General features: G+C 37.0%; 1 protein-coding gene across 2 annotated transcripts in view; it reads right to left on the bottom strand.

Annotated features, from left to right (window-relative positions):
- Positions 1-16,021, bottom strand: part of CRPPA (CDP-L-ribitol pyrophosphorylase A) — a gene marked incomplete at its 5' end in the record, with an annotated part of 280,876 nt that overhangs the window by 175,357 nt on the left and 89,498 nt on the right. For both annotated transcript variants that reach the window (XM_080936583.1, XM_080936584.1), the window contains one exon: positions 6,304-6,398. In XM_080936583.1, the coding sequence (XP_080792709.1) occupies positions 6,304-6,398 (95 nt within the window). The remainder of the gene's footprint in view (positions 1-6,303; positions 6,399-16,021) is intronic.

Genomic DNA, 16,021 nt, shown 5'->3' with positions numbered 1-16,021 from the left:
CAAAACTGACCTCCAGATGCTGACTGCCAGATATCATGGCTGCTTCTCTGCCGTCCAAATTCTAACCCTAATTCCAATGAACTCTTGAGACCATGTGTTAAAAAGTCACATGTTAAGTATAAATCAGTTTTGAAAGCAAAATATTTCAATGAAAATACAAAATGAAGTTGTTTAAGTGTGGTTTGTCATGAATAATGTTGTTTTCTCCACCTATGGTGATTTGGGGTTTTTCTGGGTATAGTAGTTTAGGATGGCATCTGTGGTTTCTCAGAGGTTTGAAGACATTGGTCTAGGCAGGCCTTTCTACCATTTAGAGTCTCGGATGGAAAAACTGGGTGGGCGGGTGATTCTGATAGGTCTGCCTTTGTTATTTGGTATCTTTCCCTTGTAGCTTTTAATATTCTTACTTTGTTCTATAAATTTGATATTTTGATTATTATGTGGTAGGCAGATTTTCTTTTCTGATCCAATAGATTTCTGTTCTGTAAACTTCATATATGTATATAGGCATTCCTTTCTTTAGGTTGGGGAAATTCTATGATTTTCTTGAAAATATTTTCTGCTCCATGAGTCTGGGAGATCTTTCTACCTTTTGAGGGATTCTTCAACTTCCTTCCTCAGAAACTTGAAGTTCTTGTCATACAGATCCTTCACTTGCTTGGTTAGCGTCACACCAAGGTATTTTATATTTTTTGTAACTATTTTGAAGGCTGTCTTTTCCCTAATTTCTTTTGCACCATGTTTATTCTTTGAGTAGAGGAAGGCAACTAATTTGTTTGAGTTAATTTTATATCCAGCTACTTTGCTGAAGTTGTTTATCAACTGTAGAAATTCTCTGGTGAAATTTTTGGGATACACTTAAGCATACTATCATGTCATCTGCAAATAGTGATATTTTGAGTTCTTCTTTTACAATTTGTATCCCTCTGGCTGGCACTTTGAGTAATATATTGAACAGGCACAGACACAGCAGACATCCTTGTCAATTCCCTGATTTTAGGGGGATTGCTTCAAGTTTCTCACCATTTAGTTTGATGTTGGCTATTGGTTTGCTGTATATTGACTTTACAGTATACCTGTATATATGGCCTTAAATTTCTGATCTTTGACAGACTGTTAACATGAAGGGGTTTAAATTTTGTCAAATGCGTTCTCAGCATTCAGTGAGATGATCATGTGGGCTTTTTTCTTTGAGTTTGTTAATATAGTGGATTGTGTTGATAGATTTCCATATATTGGACCATCCTGCATCCCTGGAATTAATTCCACTTGATGATAGTGATTGATTGTTTTGATGTGATCTCGGATTTGGTTTGCAAAATTTTATTGAGTATTTTTACATCAGTGTTCATAAGGAAAATTGGCCAGAAGTTCTCTTTCTTTGTAAGGTCTTTGTGTAGTTAAGGAATGAATATAATGTGGCTTCAAAGAATGAGTTGAGTAGTGTTCCCTCTGTTTCTGTTTTGTGGAATAGTTTGGAGAGTATTGGTATCAGGTATTCTATGATGGTCTGATAGAACTCAGCGCTAAACCCATCTGGTCCTGTGCCTTTTGTGGTTAGGAGGCTTTTGATGACTGCTTCTATTTCTTTAGGGGTTATGGAGCTATTTAGATGGTTTATCTGATCTTGATTTAACTTCGGTAAATGGTATTTGTCTAGAAAATTGTCCATTTCCTCTAGATTTTCTAGTTTTGTTGTCAACATAGCAAAAATGCCCATTTTGACTAAAGCAATCTACAAGTTCAATGCAATCCCCATAAAAATACCAACTCAATTCTTCATAGAGATAGAAAAAGCAATTTGAAAATTCATTTGGAACAGTAAAAAACCCAGGATAACAAAAACTATTCTCAATAATAAAATAATTAAATAATTAAAAAAAAACTTTCAGGAGAATCACCTTCCCTATCTCAATTAAAGAACAATTGTGATAAAAACTGCATGGTATTGGTACAAAAACAGGCAGGTAGATCAATGGAACAGAAGTGAAAACCCAGAAATGAACTCACACACCTATGGTACTTGATCTTTGACAAAGGAGCTAAAAACATTCAATGGAAAAAGGAAAACCTCTTCAATAACTGGCACTAAGCATGCAGAAGAATGAAAATAAACCCTTTCTTATCTCCTTGTACAAAGCTCAAGTCCAAGTGGGTCAAATACCTCGATATAAAACCAGGTATACTGAAACTATTAGAAGAGAAAGTGGGGAAGAACCTTGAACACATAGGCACAGGGAAAAATTTCGTGAACAGAACACCAATGGCTTATGTTCTAAGATCAAAAATTGACAAATGGAATCTCATAAAATTGCAAAGCTTCTGTAATGTAAAGCACACTATCAAAAGGACAAATTGGCAACCAACAAATTGTGAAAAGATCTTTACCAATCTTATGTCTGATAGGGGGCTAGTATCCAATATATACAAATATTTCAAGAAGTTAGACTCTAGAGAATCAAAAAACCCTATTAAAAATGGGGTATGGAGCTAAACAAAGAATTCTCAACTGAGAAATATCAAATGGCTGAAAAGAACCTACAGAAATGCTCAACATTCTTAATAATCAGGGAAATGCAAATCAAAACAACTCTAAGACTCTACCTCACACCAGTTAGAATGGCTAAGATCAAAAACTCAGGTGGCAGCAGATGCTGGCTAAAATGTAGAGAAAGAGGAACACTCCTCTACAGTTGGTGGGGTTTTAAGCTGGTAAAACTACTATGGAAATCAGTCTAGCAGTCATGGTATGCACTCACTTATAAGTGGATACTAAACCAAAAAACGTTGAGTACCCAAGAAACAATTCACACAATTTATGAAGCTCAAAAAGAGGGAAGGCCAGAATGTGGATGCCTCAGTCCTTATTAAAAGAAAAAAAAAAAAAAAGAAAAAAAAAACCACTCATGGGAGGAAATAATGGGACAAATAGAGGAGCAGGGATTGGAGAAATGATCATCCAAAGGATCCATCCATATGCAGCCACTAAACCCACACACTATTGCTGATGCCAAGTAGTGCTTACTGGCAAGAATCTGATATGAGTGCCTCCTCAGAGGTTCTGCTAGAACCATACTGATACAGAGGAGGATGCTTGCAGCTAACCATTTGACTGAATACAGTGACCCCAATGAAGGAGCTAGAGAAAAAAACTGAAGGAGCTGAAAGGGTCTACAACTTTATGGAAAGAACAAAATTATTAACTAACGAAACTCACCAGTTACCAGGAACTAAAACACTGCCTAATGAGTTCTTATGGAGAGACCCAGGGCTCAGGGTACATATGCAGCAGAGGATAGCACTCTCTGGCATCAATGAGAGGGATGACTTTGGTTCAGCAAAGTCTTGTTTTCCCAGTGTAGGAGAATGCCAAGGTGCTAAGGTGGGAGAGGTAAGTTGAGAAAGGGAGAACCATCGTGGAGGCAATGGGAGTGGGAGGGGGAATGGTAGTGGCAGAAAGGGGATAACACCTGAAATATAAATACAGAGAATATCCAATTTTAAACAGGGGGAAGGAAATATTTTCTGGTTATTTAAGCTGGGAGTCTTTCCTTCTACTCCTACAATTCTTAGGATAGGTCATTTCCTGGTATCCCAGATTTCCAGAATGTTTTGTATCAGAAATTTTTTAGATTAAACATTTCTTTGACTGATGTATCAATTTCTTCTATCACAGTTTCTGTTCCAGAGATTCTCTCTTCTATCTCCTGGATTCTGTTGGTGCTACTGTTGTTCCTGTTCTCTTCCCTAGGTTTTCCATCTCTATGATTCTTTGACTTGGTGTTTTTTTGCTTATTTCTAATTTCATGTCTTGAACAGTATTATTCATTTCCTTCACCCATTTAATTGCATTTTCCTGTATTTCATTAAGGGATTTATTCATTTCCTCCTTAAAGCATGCTATCTTCTTTATAAGACAGAATTAAAGGTCATTTCCTTGTGCTTTGTTTATGTTAGGATATCCAGGGCTTGCTATAGTGGGATAACTGTGCTCTGAAGGTGTCATATTGCCCTGGCTTTTAGTCATGTAGTTGTCCCTGAATATTCCTGGTATAGCAAGCATTAGGAAGGCAGGCGTAACCTGGATGTTCCTGGTGCAGCAAGACTCCAGTGGACAACCTTGTATATCCAGCGGAGGAACAGGATATCAAACCACTCATAAAACCTCCACCTCATAATCTATCCTGTGAACAAGATATGCAGGGATAAAGTGGGAACAAAAACAAAGGAGATGGACAACCAATTACTAGACTAACTTGAGACCCATTCCAGGGGATAGTGTCATCCACTGACACTACTGATGATACTCTGCTATACTTGCAGCCAGAAACCTAGCATAACTGTCTCCTGAGAAGTTTCATCCAGTAGCAGATAAAAAGAGATGCAAAGACCCACAGCCAAACATCAGATGGAGCTCAGGAAATCTTGAGGAAGAGGGAGATATAGTAGTGAGCAAGCCGAAGGGGTCAAGAACACCACAAAAAGACTACAGAGTTAACTACCCTGGGACTCTCACAGAATGAATGAGCAGCCAAAGGGCATGCAGGGACGGGACCTAGGCTCGCTCACATTGGTAGCAAATGCGCATCTGGATCTTCATGTGGCTCCCCTAACAATTGTTGGGGGCTGTCCCTGATTCTGTTGCCTGCCAATCGACTTCCTTGTCCTAAATTCACCTGGAGAAGATGGACTCAGTTCAGCTGGAACTAGATGTCCCAAAGTTGTGTAGTACCCCAGGGAATTTCCCCCTCTTGGAGGAGAAAAACAAGGTACAATGGGGGGATGAATTTGTAAGGCTCAGACTGAGAGGAAGAGGGCTGTGATCAGGCTGTAAAGTGAATAAACAAATAAATTAATGGAAAACAGGCAAAAAAGAAGGCATAAAATGAATTAAGCTGTAATAAAATCAATTAGATAAACAAAAACATTTCAAAACATAAAGCTGTCATTAAAATTGTTGTAGAAGTCTGTGATGGTGAAGGATATAAACAGTTCATCACGTGGCTGCTTCTAATCTCCCTGATGTAATAATAGAAGTTTAATTAGGAAGCCCATCAACTCCTACTGATCAACTGATACAAATACATCAATTTTCTCAGCATGATTATTTCATCTGTGGTCAAATTGTCTCTTTTCTCCCTTCATCTTCATCTTCATCTCAGATACTTATAAGAAACAATTTCCTAGCTTCTAGTATGTGCTGGACATTGGGCCTCCAACTGTATTTGAGTCATATTGTGGCAAACTGCAATGAGCAGGGCTTTAAGAACATGTAACATATGAAGATGAGGACCATGAGAGACACCCCAAACAATAGTTCTCAATCTGTGGGTCACAAGCTACACAGGGATCATGTTGGGGGATGGTGTGGTGTGCAGTATAAAGGTTGTCTTTATATTATACAAATGCTTATTTCTGTGCCTACAAAGAGTAGAATACAGGCTGGAGTTTGGTACTGTTATTTTTATGAAACATTACCAGTGTCAGTGTTTATATAAACATTCTTCTCCATCAACTCTGATTGCCTAATAAGGAGCTGATCAGACAGTTAGCTGGGCAGAAGAAAATAAGGAATCCAACCTAAGTATGGAGAATCCCAAAAAAGAGACCAAAGGGAGAAAGAGAGGATCACAAGAAAAAGGTGTGAAAAGACAAGGAGGATTTACCATAACATCCCAATGAGAGAGTAGCCATGAGGACACACATGAACCAGAGCAAGCCAGGACAAGACAGGATGGCAAGTAACAGGGCATTTGTCTGGGTGTTAACAGCCTAGTTGGGTTAGAATAGCTCAGAACCTGCCCAACTAAGGCTTGCAGCTTGTTAATAAAAATACCATGTCCTGTGTCTTTATTCAGGAGCTAAAACAGGATAGAATGGGTATAGAAATGCCCAGCTGTTATTTGAGAACAAGAGAGCATAGATAACCCCGCCCAAGAATAATTACTTTTACAAGGTCATATATGAGATATCCTTTATGTCAGATATTTACATTATAATTCATAAAAATTGCAAAATTATAGTCATAAAGTAGCACCCAAATACCTTCATGGCTAGGGATCACCACAACATTAGGAATTGTACCAAAGTCTTGAAGCATTAGGAAGGTTAAGAACCACTACTCAAGGGGAATGGACAGGGGATGGAGTAAGCTTCATTTCCACTCTTAGGAGAATAAAGGATCTTAGGGGAGGAGGAAATAGAAACATTTGGTTTGAGTGATTTGTATGCTTTTTCAATAATGCTGCCTTTATACCACAAAAATATGTGACAGTTGATCCAAGTCATTCTTTGAACGCTTACATTTAGTTCATTTCTTAGCACTTCCTCAAGAAGATGTCCTACGGAATCTTCATCTTTTGTGTTCGTGACCACACAAATCTCTTGTGAAATTTTTTCTGCAATTAGAAATAGAAAAGTTTTAAAATTTTGTCATTCGACGAAAACAAAGAACAAAGCCCTATCATCGTGAAACTTATGCTTGCTTGATTTCCATCCCCTGTGAGTCAGCTGAGGGAGATTCTAGCTCCGAGCTAGGTACAGAGACCTGAGCTACCTACTAAGACATCCTGAGTCTAATTACCAGATAGGATAATGCATTCACACACTAAGTGCTGTGCAATCACCATATATTATGCACAGAGACGAGAAGTGAGAGATCTCAGTCTATATTTTAAAGGGAAGAACAACAAGTGGCAATCATTTGTGTGATGACTATCATCCTTCTATATTCAGTAGTCTCCAGATCGTCAGAGATCTCATATCTCACCTATAGGTAGATATTCCCTTCTGGTCATGGGTAGATTGGTCCCTGGAATACATCACCAGTTACTACTCCTGTTACTAATTCCCATTTTACAAAGTGTCCTTTTTATTCACAAAGCCATAGTAACATAAAAACCCTGGTGACCATAGAGGAAAGAATTATTATGACTATGTACCCTTAAGTCAGAAGTATTTGCTGCAAATAAGTGACTGACTTTCATAAGATCCCAGAGATTTTAATGGTAGAAACAGCACACAAATCCAAAAATTTTACATTTATAGACCTACATTTGTGGGACCAAAATGTGGGTAGAGGAAAGGCATGGAAAATTTAATGAACCTTCAGCCATCCCCATCTTTTTTTATTGCCGCTGTCCCACTTAATGGCTCAAAATAAGAATGTGTGTATGACATAAGTATTATAATTCTTGGTTTTGCACCAGGATATTTAAATACAGGTCTGCCCAAAGAGCACACCTTCCTGCAGTGATTCCCAACTTGTAATAGTGTATACTAAATGCTTTTCACATGCTCTTTTCTCAGACCCTTCCGTCAAGAAAAATAAGTACACATAACAAAGTAATTCCAGTGGATTGAGATGAACAGAATCCCTCTATTCTGAATATAAATCTACCTCACTAAGCTACACTGCCTTTCCATCACCCCATCTCTTTGGGATTCTATTTTCTTACTTGATAAAGTTCAACTAGTTTCCAAAACTCTACAAATACATAACCCTGATAAAATCTAGTTCGATGATGAATGAAGATGAATATGCCTGACTGTGTTATAAACTCCACCAAGTTAAGACTTCTGACAAAATTAGACAATTTTAAAAATAAATGAGATTAGAGCTTATTCTAGAAAGGTGAGTGGGCTCTGCTTCGGAATGGAAGCAAGGAATTAGAAAAGAATTCAAGGATATAAATATGGAAATAAGATAAAATATATTGAGGGTAATTATTTTATACAGATCTTATAGTAATTTTGTCAAGTATATTTATGAGCTATAGTCCTTATTATATATAATATAATTCAAAGTATGTATAATTTTAAAATTATAATTGTGTCTGATAATTTTAAATAAAAATTTTAAATTCTAATTAAGTCCTGTCATATTCGTAGAAAATAGGTAAAAAATTTGAAGGTGAGAACTGATTTTTGTTTATTCTCTAGAGAACTGCATAAGACTGCTGTCCTTCTGAAATTCTCGGAGGATGTAAGTAGAGTCACTGTTTCACATTATTAGACTTCATAAGCTCTATTCTGTATCAGTTTAATGCACTCACTGTATTTGTCTTAAAATATATCTATATAAATTCATATGACTGTCAGCAAAGAGTGTCTACAATGGCTTCATGTCCTAGGGAACTTAATGTTCTTTTGTCATTTGGTCATAATTACTTAAGCCTTTAGTACTTGTCCTGATTAACTTTGTCAATGTACTAATCATTATATTACCATTTTCCCAGAAAAGTATTTGTTACTAAAGTACTATGTAACAATATATATGTATAAGCCTAATCCATCACCCACTTAGCACCCAGTTATGTGGATGGGAAGAGAAGGACTCATATGGAAATAATAAAGTAAATGTAGCAAAAAGTTATCATGTTGTAGAATCAGGTAGAAACATGGAAGTTACCTGTGAGGTTCATGCATCCTGTAATCTTGAAAGGATTTCGGAATTAAAAAGTATTATCCCTTTCCAAACAAATAGGATAAAAAGAAAAATATACTATGAGAAATTAAAATTCCTATCCTTACAAATGAAAGATTATGAGAGCAAAACCTAAGTGAAGATGGTATAGATTCGAGGCCAAGAAATAATGATAAATGGTTGTGCTTTCTGGGTGGTCAGCTCAAATAACAAAATTTCCCACAGTTTATATGTCATCTCATACAGTGGTCTGGGACAGAACAGCTGTGTTCTTATGATTTCTATGGACCATATGTATAGATCACATAATAACATTGGCTATTTCTAAATCTCTTCTACTTTAAGACCAGACACTAAAAATCACCAGCCAGCTCTTCTAACTCAATGCCTCTGCCGAGAAGAGGACCCTTCTCTATTCCATAATTCCATAGTCTTCCAATGCAGACTCATAGCACTCAACAATCTCTATCCTGCATTTTCAGAAGTTCTAAAAGTGATCTGAGGCATAGCCAGCTTGGAATCTCTGCTTAGCTGACACAAACTTTACATAATTTGGGAATCATAAAAAGCTTCCCTCCTTAAAAAAATGAGCTAATTGCCTACCATAGCTGATTAGCTCCCCTCAAGCACTGTAACTCTTTTGAGGTAAAATTTCAGTTTCTTTAATCTTTTTCCATAGTGTGGCAACTGAATGCTTGTAAGTTTCGAAAGACGTGGTGAGCCACCCATGCACTGAGTCTTTCTACTTCTGATGTAAAACTAAAAAAAAAAAAAAAAAAAAAAAATAACCCCAACCAACCAGTAGTTTTATCTGCATGTCTCCCCAAGGTTTACAGTTCAGCAATACTCTAATTTTCCAGGAGTCTAAAGATGACATAGGAAAATAAATAATATGTTCAACAATTATAGGTAATAGGAACTGGACAATCATTCAATAACCAAGTTTTATACAAATTCAATTCCATATCTGAGTTGTTTATGGAAATATTAGGACATACCCTGGTAAAGTATTAAGACAATGAATTGAAAGATAACACTAAAAATCAACTTTTGTGAAAAATTAAGCAAACATTCTTCTACTGAGCTACCCCACTTTATACTCTCTACATAAATACAGTCTAGACAAAATATGATCATAAGTGGAAGTATATATTTAAAAATACCACTTTGTCTCTTTACTGAAATATTGAAATTATTAGCATTTCCATCCTGAGATACTAGAGTATGTATCATTGAATAAAACCAAAGAATAATTGTGGCCCATTCTGCTTTTTTTATTGCACTCCATCAGAACCAGAGATCACAATGAGTAAGACCACACACTCTAAAGCATGAGGGCCTGAGTTTGAGTTCCCAGCACCCACAAAATTCCCAGCATGGAGTGGCAGAAACAAGAGAATCACCGAATCTTGCCTGACCCCATGGTCAGTGAGAGATCCCCATGCTGAACTTCTGTCAAAGAAATAAAACAAAAAACAAATAGACAAAAAAAAAACATGATAATCAGGACATTGTAGGAATTCTAGCCTGTATGCATGCAGTGGGCACAGGCATACACACATGAACACATAATATACATGCACGTGCACACACAAGTGAATACACACATGCACACATATATAAATGCATGCACACACAAACACACAGAGAAACAATTTTTTAAAATTCGGTACTAATGTCCATGATATATCAAAACTAATTAATACAATTAAAATATCATGTGACATAACTCTTCCAGAATGTGGACAAAGCCAGTCAGTAAATGTTAGAAGTTATGATTACGAAGTACCTCTAAGCTTGGGGAAAACATAAATCTAGATTTGATTCCGTTTTAGGATCTAGTTAAATCATCGAATAAAAATACTCCTGGGAATATCACCAAATGATGCTCCAACATATAACAACATATAATATGCTCCACTGTGTTCATAGTAGCTTTATTTATAATAGCTAGGAGCTGGAAAGAACCTAAATGTCCTTCAACAGAGGACTGGATAAAGAATATGTGGTAGATTTACACAATAAAGCACTTCTCAGCTATTAAAAATAATGAGTTTATTAAATTCTTAGGCAAATGGATGGATCTAGAAAATATCCTGAGTGAAGTAACCCAATCACTCAGATAAAGCTTAAGAAGAAGAAAGACCAAAGTATAGATACTTCAGTCCTTCTTAGAAGAGGGACAAAAATATTCTTAGAAGAAAATATGGAGCCAAAGATTGAAGCAGAAACTGAAGGAAAGGCCATCCAGAGACTGCCTCACCTGGGGATCCAGCCCATATTCAAACAATTCAAACCCAAACAATATTGCTGATGCCAAGAAGTGCATGCTGACAGGAACCTGATATAGCTTCCTCCTGAGAGGCTCTGCCAGAACATAACATATACAGGGGCGGATGCTCACAGCCAACCATAGAACTGAGAACAGGGTCCTCAATGGAGAAGTTAGAGAAAGAATTGAAGGAGTTGAAGAGGTTTGCAACCCATAGGAACAGCAATACTAACCAACCAGAGCTCCCAGAGATTAAACCACTATCCATGGACAGACCCATGGCTCCAGCTGCACATGTAGCATAGGATGGCCTTGTTGGGCATTTATGAGAGGAGAAGCCCTTGGTCCTGCCAAGGCTTGATGCTACAGTGTAGGGGAATGTCAGGGTGGGCAGGTGGGAGGGGGAGCATGGGTGAGTGAACATCCTAATAGAAGCAGGGGCAGGGGTGATCGGATGGGGATATGGAGGGGAATCTGAAAAAAAGGGAGAGCATTCAAAACGTAAATAAAATATATCTGATAAAAATGGAGAGGGGAGGAAAAATATTTGTCATATACTTAAGGGAATAAAATAAATTTCACTGGTCTTTTCCTTTGTTCATTCTTGAACACATTTTCTTCTAACCAATCTTGTGCCCATGGTGGCCATGACAAGAACTGCAACTGAGTGGAAACAGTAGACGCTGAATCATCTCAGAAAGGTACATTTCCCACTGACCAGGAGCTGCAGTGGCTTTGACATGTGGGGGAGCACTGCTGCTGTTCCTCTTCCTCTGCTGTTGCCAAGTTCTTGGCATAAGCAGAGCCACTGGAAATAAGGAGTGTAGCAAGGTCTCATTTTCCAGGAAAATGTTGAAAATAGAGAGGAGACAAAAGGATTTAGTGTTACAGTAAGTACAAACTCAGTTTCCAGGTGTACCCTTTGAGCTGTTCACACATTGATTTGACCTAAAAATATCATCCTGTAGACGCTTTGAGTGGGTCCAAGTGATAAGCAATATACTTGATAAGCCACTGAGCAATATCACAGGGCACTGAAGCTTTGAGATATGCAATAGATGCTGGAAACAACACAGGGGGGTTAAGATGGGGGATATGAGAAACCGGGAATTTACTACTGAAACACTAACAATCTGAACAGGACACAAAGTTTTACAACGGTCTATAACAGATATATTCAGAATATTTAATATAAACAGGGTTGCTTGGGATCCAAGGGACTGTGAAAGTTTCAGCACCATGGGTAAAGACAATCAGTATATATAATTTTGCTGGGTTCATACATATATGTTGAAAGTATAACAAGTATTTTAAAGTACCAATTAAGGAAGTGCTACACTAATCAAAGCTTATAAAATATGACCGTCATGTGTAATTTTCTTTTAGGAAGGTTTAACTCAGGTGCTACTGTAACAAAATTTTTACCAAGCAAAAAGAGGTATGGGCAATAATTTTGAAAGTTTCTGAATCACTAAAAGTTAGTTTGTGAAACGGATCTTATTTTTCTTCAGGTAAATAAGAATCCAAGGCTACATACACAGTCTCTTTTCTGTGATTTCAACTTTATTCTGCAAGGCCTTCTTTTCTCCTGAATTGAATTTGGAGTGTATATGTAGATAAGAACTGGGCCTAATTCTCTGGTAGGTATTTCTACAAGATGTTTGGCACCTGAAGCTTTAATTCATCCAACGAAAAGGCAGTGTCTTTTATCTACTGTTCAGGTCTGTGACGAAGAGTCCAATTTGAGGATCCACTTTCCATCCCTCAAAGATGAAGAGTGCTATTAAACAGACTCAATAGTGAGGAACAGTGAGAGGTGCACGCCTATAGTCCCAGCACACGAGGTCAAAGCTAGCCTGGGTTCCATGAGAAGAAGACCTTGTATGCAAAGAGAAGAGGAGAAAAGAAAGAGTAGCCCTACTGGACCCGGGTACCCTGCTTAGTTACATCGGAAAGTTCTTCATCATCAGGCCAGGGAAGGCTATGATAGATGAAGGGGGATGGCAGGCAACAAACAAAAGAAAAATAACCAACAAACCAAGACTACAAGAAACCAGTCAATAAAGTCTTGCCAGAACACTAAACACACATCTGGGCCTTCTGTGAAGAAATCCACACTGACCAAGTAAAAGACAATTACACAAGGAAGCATTTTTAAAACGATGTTCTATCTAACCAGATCGTACCACATTGTAAAATGAGTCACTAGGTACCAGAATGAAATGTCCTACCTTGGAACTGAGCACAAGCAGTGGGCTTGTGGCATCTTGTCTTGGAACAGGTTAATGTGGGAGTGGCATACATATCTTAATGTGGAAACCACATACATGTTTTACTGTGCTCTCATAGCATATATTTTCCCCTTTAAGGATATGTCCATTCCCAAATCAGAAACATAAGTTTGAAAGAAGTATTCTCTTCTAAAATTTAAGAAACGTCATGGAACTTATAAAATGTGCCATTACTTTGAGCAAAAATGACATAGTTGGGCTCAGGGCTTTCTGTAATACCTACCCTTAAGAAAAGCATAGGTATCTGACTTCGATCTCTCACTACCTTACCAAAGCTCTCTGTGACCTTTGACATTTTGAAAATGACAGATTTTCTTGCCTTTACTTGAACTTACATTTCACTCTTGACAAATTAAGACAATTATAAGATTAAACAAACAAGCAAACTATACTTTCTCTAATCTTGACCCAAATATTTAACTTTCTAATTTACATCTTTCTTAACAATAAGATGCCTGGGAAACAAAGCTCCTTTTAAATTACGTTACGGCCTTCCTATTCTTACTAAGGAAAGCTTGACGCAAATGTTCTTGACGCAAATGTTCTTGACGCAAATGTCCTCACACATTCACACAAGATACCATCACAGCCCTGTTTTCAAGTGGGTAAAGAACAAAACCTATTATGCACAAAGAAGTCTTGGTATTAATGGGGGAAATGTGGAAAATTAAGTATCAGTCAAAAGCCAGAAACATCAAAAAGCAAGGTTTCCATGTAAATCTTAACTGTCACTTTGCATTGTCCACAGAAACATGTTTAAAATAAATGGCACCATCACCAAGAGTTTAACAAGAAAACCCTGACAAGGGCATGCCACAGACAGAGACTGGTCCGGTTGTACCCGGTAGAAACCTGACTTCCCCTGGCTCATCTTTTCAACTATATTCAAAAGTTTCAAAAGAATTTTGCACTTAAAAAATACAATGCTAAGCAAATGTTAAAAGATCCTTACGAAATTAAACCATCCATTTTTCCATGTGCGTAAGACGCCAAATACAACACAGTAAGCTCTGTTTCCATAATGCCGGAGTAGCCTTGTTCGTGTGCAATTCATCTTATTTTTTCCAGTCAGAGCCTATTTAAAAGATCACTACACCCTTTCATGCATGTGCACAAAGGAATTCAAAGGCTGTCCTGTCAACAGAGTTTTAAAACAATGTGAGGAAGAAACAAAGTATAAGCACACAGATTTAGTCTTCTTAATATTGTGAAAGAAGGGCACCTGTACATTGATGTTTAAAACTGGAAGGTGGGGATGGTATTTTCCAAATAAAACATAGATTTATTATCCAGTAAAATATCAGACAAATCAATTGTCCTTTAAGTAAAACAAAGGGAAAACAATACAATGACCAGGAAAAAGACACAGATCTTTATGTGAATTCATATTAACCTATGCTAATTAAAAGCAGCTTAAAACCATTTTCAATTTTAACTTCTTTTTTTTTCACCTTTTACATAAAGCATCGAATAAAAACAGGCACCATGAGCCATTTTTATAGCATAAGTTTACTCAAGTTCATACAATTATAGCCAGGAAAGGATAAATGAATTTTTATAACACCCTTTAATCACAAAACTGAATATATTATAAGGTTTGCTAAAGGGCAATATTGAAAAAATAAATACATTCTTTTAATGAAGAAACTCCATAGGGGCTCTTTTCTTCGAAAAATTTTAGAATATTGACCTTTTGCCAAGATATGGTCAGCATATTAAATTAAGTGGTTTGAGACGTTTTGTATGACTTGTGTACATCTAGATAAAGTATGCTAGGACTGGAGTCTGTTACCACTTTAACATCTTTGGGGTTTGTCTGAACTTGCAGAACAGGCTTGGGTGGGCTCGACCAGTTTGTGGAAGGGGTGGGAAATACAGTCGTCCTTTGTTCGGTGGATGTTTACAAACGTATCAGTCAGCCTAGGGTTTTGTTGTACTAATTAATCACAAGACTCTGAAAAGATTGTTTTCATTATCATGCAGAATAAAAGCTGGAAAGAGTTAAACATTAAATAACATGAACCAAACTTAGTGTCCTACCTTAGGAAAAAGAAATGCTGGGGTTGCCTTGTTTTATGTAAGAATAACAGCAATGTTTAATTAACTGCACAGACTCTTTGAAAGACGGCCTTAAGGACAGCATTATCTATTGAGCTTTCCTACCTACCATAGTGCACTGTAAGTAGGAACCCATATAGGCAATTATGCTGAGTTAAATCAAGTTAAAAATTGGCAGAAGATGAGAATTAGATGGGGGATTTGATTTATGTTTGGAGATCGAAGTCACACATAATCATGCCTGAAATTAATGACCTAAGTCAAATATTAATGAAATAACATTTTGTTTTTCTGGCAATTCCCATACTAAACCAAAGATGTTGACTTGATTGTAAATTAATATGGACCAAATATTTTATTAACATAACCAAATCTATTATTATTGAGAAGTAAATTTGCCAGTACAAAATGTTCTTGCATACGACTGTTATTTATCCTAGCAAAGTTTTATAGGATGAAAAATACTAAATGAACAAGAAAATACTCACATCAAATCATTTGCTGCTCATTCAAGAAGAGAACAGCTGAAATATACCAAATTACAGAATTCAGATTTTAACATGTAAAAAGTTACAAGTTTTACCCCTAAATAGGAAGGTGCTGTTCACAAAGACCAGATTTATAAAAATAAAATATAGAAAGCTTTAACAGTACATAATAATCACTTTTAAATGATTCTTCTGTCATTCCATTTTTATGTTTACTCTACCCCTAGAGTAAAATTGTATCAGTTATCAGTTTTTGGAACATGTGTGATACTTTCAGAAGCCAAGGATTTTATCCTTCAGAAGGTCTGTAGTACTGAACCAAAGGAATAAAGGCTGGACAGGTGAGATGTAGCAATGGCCAGGATGCCCACTGAGAGAGCTTTTGGCCCCAAGATTGTTACCATTCTAGTTGGCAGCATGAACCTGGGAGGGTAGAGGATAAAACTTAGACAGACTAAAGTCTAATGCAATTGCCATTTTGATTCAG

Source organism: Micromys minutus (genome assembly GCF_963924665.1).
Source record: "Micromys minutus genome assembly, chromosome: 1".
NCBI lineage: Eukaryota > Metazoa > Chordata > Mammalia > Rodentia > Muridae > Micromys > Micromys minutus.
The sequence above is the reverse complement of the archived record's forward strand: the minus strand, read 5'-3'. Positions and strand labels throughout refer to the sequence as shown.